General features: G+C 38.1%; 1 protein-coding gene across 1 annotated transcript in view; it reads left to right on the top strand.

Annotated features, from left to right (window-relative positions):
* The window catches only part of MORC1 (MORC family CW-type zinc finger 1), a 179351-nt gene that overhangs the window by 110909 nt on the left and 51978 nt on the right, over positions 1-16464 (top strand). The window contains exons 18-19 of the mRNA XM_060009873.1: positions 13667-13732; positions 14703-14948. Of these exons, the coding sequence (XP_059865856.1) occupies positions 13667-13732; positions 14703-14948 (312 nt within the window). The remainder of the gene's footprint in view (positions 1-13666; positions 13733-14702; positions 14949-16464) is intronic.

The raw sequence follows: 16464 nt of genomic DNA, 5'->3' as shown, positions 1-16464 counted from the left end.
CGTTGAACTGCAGCTGTTCAACTCCTTAGCTTGATTTACTTGTCCAAATTCTTTTCTTTTTTTTATTGAATTATAATTGACATACAGTGTTATAGTAGTTTCAGGTGTATAACATAGTGATTCAGTATTTTTTATGTGACAAAATGATCACCACAATGTTTAGCTACCATCTGCTACCACAAAGGGTTATTACAATATTATTGACTGTATCTCTTATGCTGTACACTACATCCTCCTGACTTATTTATTTTATAACTGGAATTTTGTATCTCTTAATCAGTTTCACCTATTTTGCCCATTTCCTCATCCCCTTCCCCTCTGGCAGCCACCAGTTTGTGTCTATGAATCTGTTTCTGTTTTGCTTTGTCCACTTTTTTTTTTTTATGCTCTACATATAAGTGAGATCATGTGGTATTTGTCTTTCTCTGTCTGACTTATTTCATTTAGCATAATACCCTCTAGATATAGCCATGTTGTCACAGATGGCAAGAGTTCATTCTATTTTTATGGTGGACTAGTATTCCATTGTGTGTGTATATATATATATATATATATATATATATATATATATATATATATAGGCTACATCTTCTTTATCCATTCATCTGTCCATGGGCATTTAAGTTGTTTCCATGTCTTGGCTATTGTAAATAGTGCTGCAGTGAACATAGGGATACATATACTTTTTGAATTAGTGTTTTTGTTTTCTTCGGATAAATATCCAGAAATGGAATTGCTGGATCGTATGATAGTTCTGTTTTTAGTTTTCTGGGGAACATCCATACTGTTTTTCATAGTGACTGCACCAAGACATTTCTGCCAGTGGTGCACAGGGGTTCCCTTTTCTCCACATCCTCACCAACACTTGTTATTTTTTGTCTTTTTGATGATAGCCATTCTGACAGGTGTGAGGTGTCATCTAATCTCATTGTGGTTTTGGTTTGCATTTCCCTGATGATTAGTGATGTTGAGCATCTTTTCATGTGTTGATCAGCCATCTCTATGTCTTCTTTGGGAAAATGTCTATTTAGGTTCCCTGCCCATTTTTAATTGGGTTGTTTGGGGTTTCTTTGATACTGAGGTTATGTAAGTTCTTTATATATTTTGGATATCAACCCCTTGTCAGATTTGCAAATATCTTCTCCCATTCAGTAGGTTGCCTTTCCTTTTGTTGATGGTTTCCTGTGCTGTGCAAAAGCTTTTTAGTTTGATGTAGTCCCAGTTGTTTATTTTTCCTTTTGTTGCCCTGTCTGAGGAGACAGATCCAAAAAAATATTGCTAAGCCTGATGTCAAAAAGTTTACTGCATATGTTTTCTTCTAGGAGTTTTTTTTTTCGCGGTATGTGGGCCTCTCACTGTTGTGGCCTCTCCCGTTGCGGAGCACAGGCTCCGGATGCGCAGGCTCAGTGGCCATGGCTCATGGGTCTAGCCGCTCCACAGCATGTGGGATCTTCCCGGACCAGGGCACAAACCCGTGTCCCCTGCATCGGCAGGCGGACTCTCAACCACTGTGCCGCCAGGGAAGCCCCTTCTAGGAGTTTTATGGTTTCAGGTCTTACATTTGAGTCTTTAACCCATTTTGAGTTTATTTTTGTATATGGTATGAGAAAGTGGTCCATCAAATTATTTTCTTATTCATCATTTCTTGAGGAGCTGATGTCACGCTACCTGACAGAACAGCACTGTAGTTTACTAAACAGACCAGGACAGTACCTGTGATAGGAGCATCAGAACAGCCTGGCTTCAGGGAACAGTGTGGTGTGGGGAGTCTATGACAGCTCCTGGCTTCATAAGTCACCCTGTTTTGTCCTGGAGGTTGGGACCAAGGAATGCCATCCATTGTTGTCTGCTCCTGGGTTTCACATAAGTGACCAAACGTTGTTGTTGAGGGACAGTAGGAACTCCAGAGGGAGCTCATCCTTCCTCTGAGAAGGACAGAAGTAGCTTTGACAGTGGCTGGCAGTCTTGCCACACTCCGTCCCTCTCTGCATGTCAATCAGCCATTCTTAGTCACATCTGCAGAGACGCAGAGAGAAGGAGAGGTTTAGGTGTGTTGCCTGAATGATTTTCACTGCAGCGAATACTAATTTGGGTTTCACTGCAAATACACCTATTTGATCAGTGCCCATAAGCACCTGAACTCTATCCACAACCAGTTTTTGATGAGTGCACGTACTAATCAGGAACAGTCAGAGGCTGCCTCGTATCCCAGATGCACCTCAGGGCCTGTTTCCTGACTCTTCTCAGAGTGAGGTTCAGGTATTTGGCTTCCTTCCAGAGCAGGCTACTCTCTGGTTCCCTCTGAAGGAACCCTGTGTGTCTGAGCCTGTACCTCTGAGCTTGAATACTGTTTCTCATCTGTTAGACCTAATCTCACTTCTTACTCAGGACCCAACTTTACATTTTGAATTCAGTTTAAGGAAATGTACCTCATGATTTTTCTGATTTTGAACTCAAACCCCATAGCTTGTGCCCCTCAATTTAACCTTGTTAAGTCTTTGTCTCCTGATCATATTCTTTTTTTTTTTTTCCTGATCATATTCTTGATCTGAATCTGTATCCTTCTTCTGTCCTAACTCCTGTAGGCTTAAGCAGAATTTAAACTTAATCTCACTTGAGTTACATTTTCCACCTTGTCCTTTATCAGTCTATGCTTTAACCTCCCACTCCTCCAGTCAGTCTTGCTTGGCTGGGCCCAGCCTTCTAACAAAGGGCATGGAGTCTCTTGACACACTGGGGGGTTCTAATCCAATCCAAGAGAAATAACTGATGTTTGTCCATGACTTTTGCTTTGCAGTGGTCTAGAATCATCCTTCCTCTACTCTGAGAATCCTCAAGAAGGTCTTCTAGCCAAAACCACTAGTAGTAATACCTGGCATTTGAAAATAACTAAGTATTATTTAAAATACTTCTGAACAAGGGCAGATCTAGTTTTTTGGAGTCTGAGGTTTATACATTTTGGGGGATCCCCTTCAAAAAAGAAGGCGCAAAATTATAAACACGAAGTGAGACACAGGGCCCTGTGTAAGGGAGGGGTCCTGAAGCTCACACTTCATTTGCTTCCTGATTTATCTGCCACGTGGTTCTGCATATACTATACCATTTGATCACCACAGGGTTTTTGTAGTAAAAGATAATTGCATAGGTTTCGTATGTCCAATTCCCTTCTCCTCTCCAGTTTCTTCCCTAAGATTTCCATAATTATGTATATTTTGGTGAATTCTAAAACTACCCTGAATGATTACTCTAACTGTACATATTACATACATGTGGAAACTTAAATGAGAAGGGTGAATGGAAGGATTAAATGATAAGAGCACTTACAATGTGCCACCCTTAGAGGTGCTTTATTTATTTGTTTAAAGTTATTTATTTATTTATTTATTTTTGACTGTGTTGGGTCTTTGTTGCTGCACGCGGGCTTTCTCTGGTTGCAGCGAGCAGGGGCTACTCTTCGTTGCGGTGCGCAGGCTTCTCATTGCGGTGGCTTCTCTTGTTGTGGAGCATGGGCTCTAGGTGTGCGGGCTTCAGTAGTTGTGGCACACGAGCTCAGTAGCTGTGGCTCACAGACCCTAGAGCACAGGCTCAGTAGTTGTGGTGCACGGGCTTAGTTGCTCCGCGGCATGTGGGATCTTCCTGGACCAGGACTCGAACCCGTGTTCCCTGCATTGGCAGGTGGATTCTTAACCACTGCGTCATCAGGGAAGTATGACGTGCTTTAAATATACTGACTCATTTAATCCTTATGACCATCCTGTGATTGTTATGAGTCCTGTTTTATCCACAAGGAAACCGAGGCACAGAGAAGTAACTTGCCAAGTGTGGGGTTAGGAATCTGCAGAACTGTGATTTCAACTGACACAGTCAAGCTCCAGACCCCTCATTCTATTACTGGACTATGTTGCCTCTCTGGCTGAGTCACAGAAACAAGGTAGGAACAGAGCTAGATCAAAAATATGAGATTAAAGGCCTTCCCTGGAGGTCCAGTGGTTGAGACTCCGTGCTTCCACGGCATGGGGCACAGGTTCGATTCCTGGTCGGAGAACTAAGATCCCACATGCCACACAGCATGGCCAAAAAAAAAATAAAAAATGAGATTAATTCTTAGTTCAAAGCTGTTTGAACTACTCTGCTCTCCTGCTTTCAGTTTGGATTGATAGCTCTTCAGTGTGGGAGAAATTGGGTAATTAATAACTAATGGTAATCAGATTTTTTTATTTTTTGAGGAGCTCTGACTATATTAGGCAGAGTTGGAGGGCAGTGATCATTTTGGAAAGCTGTGCAGAGGGAGGGATGCTTAGGGGCTCCTTGAAGAAGGAGGCTGTGGAAGCAGAATATGGCGGACAGTACACTGGCCTGCTGTCAGGATACCTAACTTCAGGTCCTGGCTCTGCTGTTTATAAGCTGAGTGACCTCAGGTCTGTCTGATGTCACTAGTCCTTGATCCTAGTATACCCCTCCCCCTCCAGCTCAGTAAAAGGGGATTAGACTAGATATTTATGAAGACACATCCAATTTTAGAGCCTATGCGTATTAGTTGCCCATCTTCATTTACAGGCTAAGTTTAAAATATCTATATATATTAATTTTATTCTGAATGCAAACATGAGGTTTCTGGAGCAGAGCAGATCATTATTTAATTATAGCCAATAATCGTACTGATTCCCTTTTGCCCTAATTTGTACCCCTGGGTCAACGGATGAGATGAGGCAGAGCGTATGTTATCCTACATATACTGGAGTTTGTACCACTAGCATGGAACTCTGAAAGAAATGAATCTGGATATTTATATAGGAGAGGGACAGCCATCTCCCTAATCCTACGCTACCCCCTGACAGACAAGCACACTTCTTTGCTCTTTGAGAAGGATTCTGGGTTCTTACTCTTACCCTTTGGAATATAAATAAATCTCTTGGGGGCAAGATAAGACTAGCTTCTTCGGCTATGTCTCCATGGCCCCAGGTCTCATTCCTTCCTTAAAATGTAAACACATACCTCCAGGGAGGTAAATTTCTTCAGATGCTCTCTCACTAATAATTAGTCATAAATTAAATTCCAAGATTTGTTCTTCTAGGCTAGGTCTCAAGTTTTGGTAAACTTTGATCAGAAAGCCTTCATGGTGCAGAAACATAAAAATATTTTCTCTACAGTCCCACAAAGCATGGATATAAAATTAAAAGGGAGAATCTCCTGCCTTCCAGGGCTGTGAGTCTATGATGATTGGGCCATCTGTGTAAGTATGTCACATGTTTGTAAAAATACAGATTCCTGAGATCTGCAGCAGACTGACTGAACAAGAATCTGTGAGACAGAAGCCTTAGAATCTGCATTTCTGCACAGCTCCCCACACGATTCTTATGCACCGCAGACTTTCTCTTCTTTATTCCTGAGTTAAGGATCCTTCAGTTTTTCTGCTGCCAGAGATACTTCATATTATGCAGGTTTTGCTATTGAATCTGTGATTTTCAGGACTTTCCAAACATGTAAAGAAATGTAACAGTCTTGCCAGGAGAGTTTATGAGTGTCATATAAAAATAAATACTGATATTAGAAAGGTTTCTAGGGTGATGATGATTCTTTGAAATCTGAAAAGGTGATGGTGATGATAAAGATGATACCACTAGTAAACAACTACTCATTAAGTAACTGAGACAGAATTTGAAATGGATTAGCTGTGTTACATGGATTTCTGTTTTGCAAAGAAATACAAAGCTGTGCCAACATTATTGATATTTTTCTATTCAAAATGTAGTTGAGACATTTTCTTTTTGAATATTGTATTTATTTATTTATTTGGCTACACCAGGTCTTAGTTGCGGCATGTGGGATCTAGTTCCCTGACCAGGGAATGAACCTGGGCCCCCTGCATTGGGAGTGTGGAGTCTTAGCCACTGGACCACCAGGGAAGTCCCTAGTTGAGACATTTTTGCTGTGTTTTTCTATGATGTCTGAAGTTCTTTTGTAGAAACACAACTCTGAAATGAATATAAAAAGAGGAAAACTAATGGAATTAAAAATTTTTTTTTATTACTCACAACTCTAGTGATGAGATTAGTAGTTCAGGTCAAAACTCATTACAGTAAAATTTTATAGCCAAAAGTAATTATCTTTAAGCTAGCACCAAAATTATACAAACCCAAATGATTTAAGTGTATCATACATTGTAACTAGGCTAGGCTCAATCCATTTTGCTATATTAGGAACACTGACATTTAATTAAGACACTGACATTTAATATAAAGCATCTCGGGCTTCCCTGGTGGCGCAGTGGTTGGGAGTCCGCCTGCCGATGCAGGGGACGTGGGTTCGTGCTCGAGTCCTGGAAGATCCCACATGCCGCAGAGCGGCTAGGCCCGTGAGCCATGGCCGCTGATCCTGCACGTCCGGAGCCTGTGCTCCGCAACGGGAGAGGCCACAGCAGTGAGAGGCCCGCGTACTGCAAAAAAAAAAAAAAAAAAAAAAAAAAAAAAATATATATATATATATATATATATATATATATATATATAGCATCTCAAAGATGTGATAACATCTGACAGGTAGTGGAGAAGTTTAGTCACATTATGAGTGCAGAATAGACTTGTGGCAGTGTTTCAACAGTGGAAGAGATGAGCAGTAGGCCCTGGCAGCATCTGTTAATCACCAACATTTTATTGAGTACCTATAAAGTGCTAAACATTGTGATAGGTACTACAGATAAAAAATGACTTTGAGAGTTTACAGTCTGTTGAGAGAGATACCCATATTACCATAACTATAAGACAGTGTGATACATACCATGATAAATATAGGTAGAAAGAGATATAGGAGGCTTCTGCTATAAATATGGCTATATAGATGTAGCATCTTCCTGTTTTTTCCTGGGAGTCTTCTAAGAGCAACAGGAAAACAGAAAACAAAAATGCAACTCCAATTTCAGTCAAGCTAGGAAACATATACCAAAATACTGCAGTGCTGCCAAAACCAGTCAAGATAATGCAGGAGCTCCACAGGAGGAAAGGAAGAGGAATGGAAAGACGAGCCCAGCAATAGCACCTCTAAAGAATTAACACAAATACACTTACTGAAGAAGGGTTCATCTGGAGATGGAACAGCTATAGCCTTTATCTACAATAGCTGGGAGGCAACAGGAACCTTACTGGACCTGCTTTGGTTCACAGAAGTAGAAGATGTGGAATGCACATGAAAGTACTCCAAAAAGCCATAGTTGCAGAAGCAGTGTTTTTTGGATAAAGATTAGAAGAAAAGAGGTTTTGCTTGTGGAAAAAAAAAACTTGCCTAAACTCTTATCCTCTACCTACCCTTCCTATAGAAAATTCTGGGAAAGAGCTAGTCCTGGAAAACCTAACTCTTATAATGATAAAACAAACTAGTAGCATAGCTAAATATCTACAAAAAAAAAGAAAAAAATCCAGTAAAATATGAATATGGCACCATATAAATATATAACATATAAATATCATAAACAAAAAGGAAACAAAATCCAGTAAGATATAAATGGCAAAAAAGGAGCAACTACATCCGTTGCTGATAAAAAAAAAAAAACTCTTAGCAAATCAGGAACAGAAGAAAACTCCCTCAGTGTGATAAAGGACATCTACAAAAACCCTACAGCAAAAATTGTACTTACTAGTGAAAGACTAAAATCTCTCCCCTAAGATCAGGAATTAGACAAGGAGGTTTGCTGTCATCACTCCAATTCAGCATTTACAGGAGGTTCTAGAAGTACAAGAAAGACAGAAAAGAAAAGGCATTCTGACTGCAAAGGAAGAGGTAAAACTGGTTCTTTTCAGATGTGATAGTCTATGTAGGAAATTGAATGGAATCTGTTAAAAAGTTACTGGAATTGGTAAAATGAGCTTAGCAAAGTTGCAGCGTTCAAAATCAGTATATAAAAATCAACTATTTTGATTTACTAGCATCAGACAATTGTAATTGAAATTTTAAAATATAATACCATTTCCAATAGCATTAAAATACATGAAATACTTCAGGAAAAATTTGACAAAAGATGAGTAAGACCTGCACTGAAAACTACAAAACACTGATGAAAAAATTAAATAAAGCAAATAAATAGAGAGGTAACCTACGTTCATGAGTTTGAAGACTCAATATTGTTAAGATGTCAATTCTCTCTAATAGGTCTATAGATTTAACCCAATGTTAATCAAAATCCAAGCTAGTTGTTTGTGGGGTTTTTTTTGGTAGAAATTGTAAAATGTATAAAATTCATATGGAGTGCAGAGGATTTAAAATAACTTTGAAAAAGAACAAAGTTGGTGGGGTTGACACCATCTAATTTCAAGGCATTATAAACCTATGGTAATCAAGACAATTTGGTATTGGTGTTAAAAGAGACAAATAGAGCCATGGGACATAATAAAGAGTACAGAAATAGACTCATACATTTGTGGTCAATTGTTTTTCAACAACGGGACCAATACATTTCATTGGGAGAAAGAAATAATCTTTTCAACAAGTGATACCAAAACACTTGGATAGTCATATATACCTCAAAATAATGAACCTTGACTCTTACCTCAAACCAAATAAAAATTATGGGAAATGCAGCATAGGCCAAATGTAAAACCTAAAACTATAAACCTTCTAGAAGAATGTGTGGGAAAAAATTTTAGTGGCCTAGGGTTTGGCAAAGATTTCTTAAATATGATACCAAAAGCATGAGCTATAAAAGAAAATTTAACAAATTTGATTCCATCAAAATTTAAAAACTTTGCTCTTCAAAGGACACAAGAAATCAAAAAATCAAGCCACAGACTGGGAGAAAATATTTACAAAACTCTATCTGATCTGGACTGATATCTAGAATGTATAAAGAACTTTAAAAACAATAATAAGACACACAACACATTTAAAAAGTAGGCAGTTTTGAGACTCTAAACAGAGGACTCAGCTGAGCCACACTGTACTTGGGCTTCTGCCCTATAGAACTGGTACTATCAGTTCTTCCTATTGTCCCTCCAACCTGAGGGCTCTAAGAACTTCCTGCTTTTGCTAACATCTAGGGTACCTTCCATCTGCTGGTAGTCTTCTTAGCCTCTTCCATCTCTTCTGTTACCAATCACTGTAGTAAATTCCTTCTGTTCTAAAAGAGTGGGAAGAACATTTGAACAGACATTTCACTAAGGGAGATATACAGACAGCAAATAAATACATGAATGTAAGCATACATCTACACAAAAACTTATATGCTCATAGTAGTTTTTTAAATTTTTAAAAAAATTTTTAACATCTTATTAGAGTATAATTGCTTTACAATGGTGTGTCAGTTTCTGCTTTATAACAAAGTGGATCAGTTATACATATACATATGTCCCCATATTCCCTCCATCTTGCGTCTCCCTCCCACCCTCCCTATCCCACCCCTCTAGGTGGTCACAAAGCACCGAGCTGATCATCCTATGCTATGTGGCTGCTTCCCACCAGCTATCTATTTGACATTTGGCAATGTATATATGTCAATGCTACTCTCTCACTTTGTTCCCAGCTTACACTTCCCCCTCCCTGTGTCCTCAAGTCCATTCTCTATGTCTGCATCTTTATTCCTGTCCTGCCCCTACGTTCATCAGAACCATTTTTAATTTTTTTAGATTCCATATATATATATGTGTTAGCATATGGTATTTGCTTCTCTCTTTCTGACTTACTTCACTCTGTATGACAGACTCTAGGTCCATCCACCTCACTACAAATAACTCAGTTTCATTTCTTTTTATGGCTGAGTAATATTCCACTGTATATATGTGCCACATCTACTTTATCCATTCATCTGTCGATGGACATTTAGGTTGCTTCCATGTCCTGACTATTGTAAATAGAGCTGCAATGAACATTTTGGTACATGACTCTTTTTGAATTATGGTTTTCTCAGGGTATATGCCCAGTAGTGGGATTGCTGCGTCGTATGGTAGTTCTATTTGTAGTTTTTAAGGAACTTCCATACTGTTCTCTATAGTGGCTGTATCAATTTACATTCCCACCAACAGTGCAAGAGGGTTCCCTTTTCTCTACACCCTCTCCAGCATTTATTGTTTCTAGATTTTTTGATGATGGCCATTCTGACCGGTGTGAGGTGATACCTCATTGTAGTTTTGATTTGCATTTCTCTAATGATTAATGATGTTGAGCATTCTTTCATCCAATTGTTGGCAATCTGTGTATCTTCTTTGGAGAAATGTCTATTTACGTCTTCTGCCCAGTTTTGGATTGGGCTGTTTGTTTTTTTGATGTTGAGCTGCATGAGTTGCTTGTAAATTTTAGAGATTAATCCTTTGTCAGTTGCTTCATTTGCAAATATTTTCTCCCATTCTGAGGGTTGTCTTTTGGTCTTGTTTATGGTTTCCTTTGCTGTGCAAAAGCTTTGAAGTTTCATTAGGTCCCATTTGTTTATTTTGTTTTTATTTCCATTTCTCGAGGAGGTGGGTTAAAAAGGGTCTTGCTGTGATTTATGTCATAGAGTGTTCTGCCTATGTTTTCCTCTAAGAGTTTGATGGTGTCTGGTCTTACATTTAGGTCTTTAATCCATTTTGAGTTTATTTTTGTGTATGGTGTTAGGGAGTGTTCTAATTTCATTCTTTTACATGTAGCTGTCCAGTTTTCCCAGTGCCACTTATTGAAGAGGCTGTCTTTTCTCCACTGTATATTCTTGCCTTTACCAAAGATAAGGTGACCATATGTGTGTGGGTTTACCTCTGGGCTTTCTATCCTGTTCCATTGATCTATATTTCTGTTTTTGTGCCAGTACCATACTGTCTTGATTCATAGTAGTTTTGTTTGTAATAGCCAAACACTGGAAGTCACCCAAGTGACTATCAATAGGTGAAAGGACAAATTGTGGTATGTCCGTTCAGTGGAATACAACTCAGCAATAAAAAGGAATGAACTATTGATCCACAAAGCAATATGGATTAATTTCAAAATAATTCTTCCTAGTGAAAGAAACCAGACGAAAAAGATTTATGATTCCACTTAAGATAAAATTCTAGAAAATGCAGATGATCTATGCTGAGAGAAAGCAGATCAGTGGTTGCCCATGGATGGGATGGGGGTAGGAAGAGGTGTAGGGAGGGGTCAGAGGGAGGGAGCTCAAGGAAACCTTTGGGCATAGTTAACTATAGCAAACACTGTATGATATATATGAAAGTTATTAAGAGAGTAGATCCTAGGAGTTCTCATTACAAGGAAAAACTTTTTTTCTTTTTTTATTGTATCTATATGAGATGATGGATGATAACTAAACTTATTGTGGTAATCATTTCACAATATATGTAAGCCAAGCCATTACCTTAAACTTAATGATGTATGACAATTATATCTCAAAACTAACTGGAGGTGGGGAAGGAATACAATGCAGCTGTAAAAAGGGAATGAAGAAGCTTTTTAAGTACTAATAGAGAAAGATCTGTAGGATATATCCTTAAGTAAAAAAGAAAGATGCAGACTGTGTGTATAATATACTACCATTTTTCCCCACCTCAGAAAAGCAGGGAAACCGTATGTACATATGCTTGTATTATAGATGACGTATAAGCAAATCTCTGGAAAAATAAACAAGAAATAAGTAGCAGTGGTTACTTGTTAGTGGAATATGAACTGGACAAATAGAGAATGGAGTAATAAGGAGACTTAAAAATACACGTTTAAAAATATATGTTTTTCCATGTGAATCTGTATGTATAGTGAGAGATATCTATATAAACATCCAGAAAAATGTCAGGGGAGTATAGAAGTTAAAGCAATTAATTTTCCTTTGGGGAATAGGAGCAGGAATTCGGCGTGGGTAATACTTGAACTGAGACTTGAAGGATGAGTCAAATTCGACAACTGGAGGATATCAGAAAGGTCATTCCAGGCAAAGGAAATGGGTGATACAAGGGCACGGGGACATGAAAGTGAACCTGAGGAATAGTAAATGTGACTGAGCATTTCGTGTATGAGGGCAACAAGGGGTGTCAGATGGAGGGAAAGAGGTTCAGAAGAAGAATTTAGAAAGTTAGTTGCAACCGTTTGAAAGCCGCTTGTATGTCATGCTAGGTGCTGTTTGGCTTTATTTAATAAACTTGAATTGAATGTGGTCTGTGTGCCACACCATGTGGCAGGTGCTACCGAAATGAGACTCTGTCTTCTAAGCTAGTGGTCTCAGTCCTGACTGCGTATGAGAATCACTCAGAGAGCTTTAATAACTACCGATGCCAGGCCCCATCCCCACATAATTGAATTAGAATGTCAGGGTGTAAGGACTTGGCATCAATAGTGTTTTTTTTAAGTCTTACCAGGTGATTCTAAGCAAATGCATCCAAGTTTGAGAATTCCACCTCCCCTTCTCTTTCCCCCTCTTCTTCTCTCTTGTCTTCCTTATTTTAATGAAGTGAATAATATTGTGTAGAAAGGGGTTGTGGCACAGGTCTAGAGAAGTCTCTGAACTGGAAGCAAGAAAATGAGGAGGTTATAGAAAATAGCTCAAGCAAAAGACGGTAAAGTCATTTAAACAGGGAGGTGACTTGAGGCTAGTGCAAACCTGTGGACTGAGAGTGATTATTAGCCCAGGACAGCCTAGTTTGAATGTCTGGGTGTTTGGTGATGTTACTAGTCAAAAGAGGGACTGCACGAGGAAGTACAGATTGGGGGTGGGTACAGGTACACAGGTGAAATAATTCAGGTTTGGAAGGGTTGCCTTAAAGGTACCTACAACTTATAAGATGCCACCAAGGGCCATTTGGATCTCAGGACAGAGGAAAAGGCCCTATTTCAACATCTATGCAGGCCATTCACACTGGAAAAATTTTCAGCAGCTCCAACCCTTAACATCCAACCCAAACTGGAGTCAGGACTCCAGTTTGGATGTTAGGGTATTAACAAGAGCAAGGTAAATTTTCTGTCCTAGAGAGCGTGGACACTGTGCTAGATACCACGATGGCATCTGTGGCACAGCGAAAGAAAGTGGGTGCACCAAAAAGGAGGTGCAAGCGGATCCCCTAACCGGGGTCTCATTCCAAGGGGAGTGACCCTGGGTCTGGGGTGCAGGCCCACATTACTCTTTATGTTCTCTTTGAATATTTCATTAACATCTCATCGTTTTAGTGTAACAATTATCACATCAAAATATTAGCTTAGAAGGTGCTTCTTTTTCAGGAAAAACAAATGCTTTCTCTCTCTACTTATGCCTCTGAGTACAAGACAGGAGTTGGTTGCTGAGGGTAAGGCAGCATCTCAGTTATTAGGGACACAGTTAAGGCCAGTCTATCCTCAAAAGTCCCTTGAAGCTCAGGCCCAGAACTTTGAACTATACAGAGCTGTTGCTGAAGGTCAAGATTTATTCCAGATGCTGGGACCTACAAGTGGAGACAAAGGGTCTCCAGAGAGGGGAGATGAGGGCTGTGGAGACAGTGTTTAATACAGTGGCCCCTTGTATTGCTTTTAAGACATTTGATCTATAATACTTCATTGGATTGTCTTGTACTGTCCAGTCGCTACCAGTCAGACATCATTGCTCTGTGTCTAAACTGAAAGGGACTCCTTAGTAATGATTGGTGAGAGTATGTGATCTTGGCGCTTCTTTAAGAAATGAAGAATATTGAATTATTTTAATATGTCAGTTGAAAGTTATTTTTACTTACATTTGTCTAATGATTTTTTTCCATAATAGCCTCAGTTTATACCAACAATTAGGATCCCTGAGTTCACTACCACCGGCCAAACTTCAGCACCTAAGGTGAGTAATTAAAGTGGGATTGAGCCGTTTGTAACATTTCCCATATGAAGGATAAGACTTATCAAGGGCTAAATGTCATCATGGTTTAATAGGTTCAGAAAGTGAAGCACTGTTACATATTTTTTCACTGTCATCATTTTTTTCTTATTAGAGTAATACATGTTTATTAGGAAAAACTCAGAAAATAAAATATAAATAAGAAATTTAAATCACCTATTGTTTTACTGCCTGGAGACATTGACCATTTTAAATATTTTAATGTATTTATAATTGTATCTTTTCAGTATATCCTTTCCAATATATTTCAAGATATATTTCATAGAAAAATATATATTTGTGTATTATATAAAATTATACATTTAAAATCAGAGAGAGTGTGTGTTTGTCCTTGGATATATATTTGCCTAGAAATATGTTGTGTATGTAATTTCTACATTGTTTCTTGTTTCTGCTAAATGTCATATATTCCTCAAATGTCTGTTATTATCTAAAATTAAAAATTTTTCAAACCTTTAGAGTTATACCAATCACACACAAAAAATTATGGAAAACTCTTTATAATTTTGTTTCTTCACATTTCTTAACAGGCAAATGGTGGGATTGATAAACCCCAACCAAACTTCAGATGAATAGATTACTGACCTATATGCACCAGGGATCCAAAAGCAAGAAAGTCTTTGTTGGGGAGGAAGTCAGGAAGCACAGTGTATTCTCAATTTGCATCCTCAAAATCAGAAAGTTTCTTTACTCAGCTGAGCTCTGCTAAATCAAATTCTGAATGAGCCATTACAGCTGTATACATTTGCCAATGTATTTGCAACATACATTTGCCAAAATTCTAAGCTTCTGATTTTTAAAATTTTTATTAGAAATAAATATCATCTAATGTCATAAGATTATAAGGGAAATGGTAATTAATTATAAATAAGCCAGCTGCCAAAAATTAAAAGCATGTTCTTTGTTATTTAAGGGAAATACGAAAATTCAGAGAATCAGGCCTTCCGGTGATGACTTGATGCATGAGTCTCTTTCATCCTTTGAGCTTTCGGTCAACCATAGAGACTGGAAAAGTAACACAGGAGAGGCGGATTCCGGTGTAGAGTATGTTTCAGAGACTAAAATTACGAAGAAGCCTATGCAGAAGAAAGTGAAACCTCAAAAGTGCAGACATCCAGCCACCCTGCTGGAAAATGTCAAACTAGCTGAGAGATCCCAGGTGTTTTTTTTTTTTCTTCTCTTATTCACAAAATGTATAGTAATTCACTTTTCCAGGAATAGCATTCTGTAAGGGTTTTGCTTCGTTTTCACATTTTTAAAGCACTCTAATTATAGCATACACATTGTAATCTGAGTTTCCTGGACAAGGTCCCAATTTCTTTTTTTTTTTCTATATTCTCTCTTTTGGAGCAAAAGTCAGGTTGCTAATATCAGCACCGAAGGGCTCCTAAAGAACACCTCTGTGGGATAAAGATTTTAATCTGTATTTAAGAGAGAAATATTTGTATAGGATAAACCTGTAATCTTGAGGATTTTGCATTCAATGCTTTATAGCAAAAATGCATAGCCAAATTTTACATAAGTAGTTATCCCTGTAGTCAAAGTTCTGGAAAAATGAGATGTGATGTTGATAATAGAACTAAGTGCTGAGCTTGATTTTAATGAATGTACCACCCTAGAGTTTCCATGTATCTAAGTGAGTTTGTTTCTTTTAAAAGGAATCATTACACTTTTATTCTTACAAGGTTACACTTATTTAATTCCTCTTTGAGAATCTGCCCTCAGATTCAGTATATAACAGTAACAACACTTACAACTGAGTGGGCATTTACCCTGTGCCAGATTCAGTGTTAAATGACTACAGATATTATCTCACTACCTTTTAAAAAATCTTTTATAAGCCAAAATTTATTGCCTAGTTTATCTGCCTTCTTAATCAAATTTGACTTCTAATGTCTTTTTACTGTTTCCAAAAATTAAATTCACCCTTAAAGGGTGAATATGGGGCACATGGAAAATATTCAAATGAGTTACCATAGGTTCTGAAAGCAAGAAACTAATTTGATTAGCAAATATCCCCTGAGCCCTGTGTAAGATACTGTGTTAAGCATGGTGGGAGACAAGATTTCAGGCATGGTTCTTTCAGAAGGAATTATTCTGAATAATAGTTACATTACAGAAATATCTCACACATTTGTGAGATATCTTTGTAATATCTTTGGAAAATGGTATGGATTCTTGAAAATCTTTAGTGATGGAGACTCATTACCTCCTAAGGCAGCCTTTCTCATTTCATTTTTGGGTAGCTCATTCTCTTAAAATATTTGAAATCCAGTTCCCTATAATTTTGAAACTTTGGCCCTAAGTCTTTTCTTGAGACTATAGAAGAAGCTAAGCTGAATCTGTCTACAATCTTCAGAATTTTACTTCAAATTATGTATCATATTTGAATGTAAAAATTCATCTGTTCAGCAGATACTCAACTTCTGCTATGTCTAAAAAACTTCATGCTTATAGTGTAAAAAGTAGTTGCTATTACTTTATAGTTATATCTCCTTTAACCCCTGATTTCCATTCATTAGCTGTGGAATTTCAAGATTTGGGATTTGTAGGCCTATTTTGTGGGTGGATTGCATGCTCCAAAAACAACGTACAAGTGATCGCAAAGTTGAAGTGAGCCCAGGTGTTAGAATAACACATTTTAGACTTTAAATATGGAGATTCACGTAGGTATA

The sequence above is a fragment of the Delphinus delphis genome, chromosome 4 (assembly GCF_949987515.2).
Source record: "Delphinus delphis chromosome 4, mDelDel1.2, whole genome shotgun sequence".
Classification (NCBI taxonomy): Eukaryota; Metazoa; Chordata; class Mammalia; order Artiodactyla; family Delphinidae; genus Delphinus; species Delphinus delphis.
The sequence above is the reverse complement of the archived record's forward strand: the minus strand, read 5'-3'. Positions and strand labels throughout refer to the sequence as shown.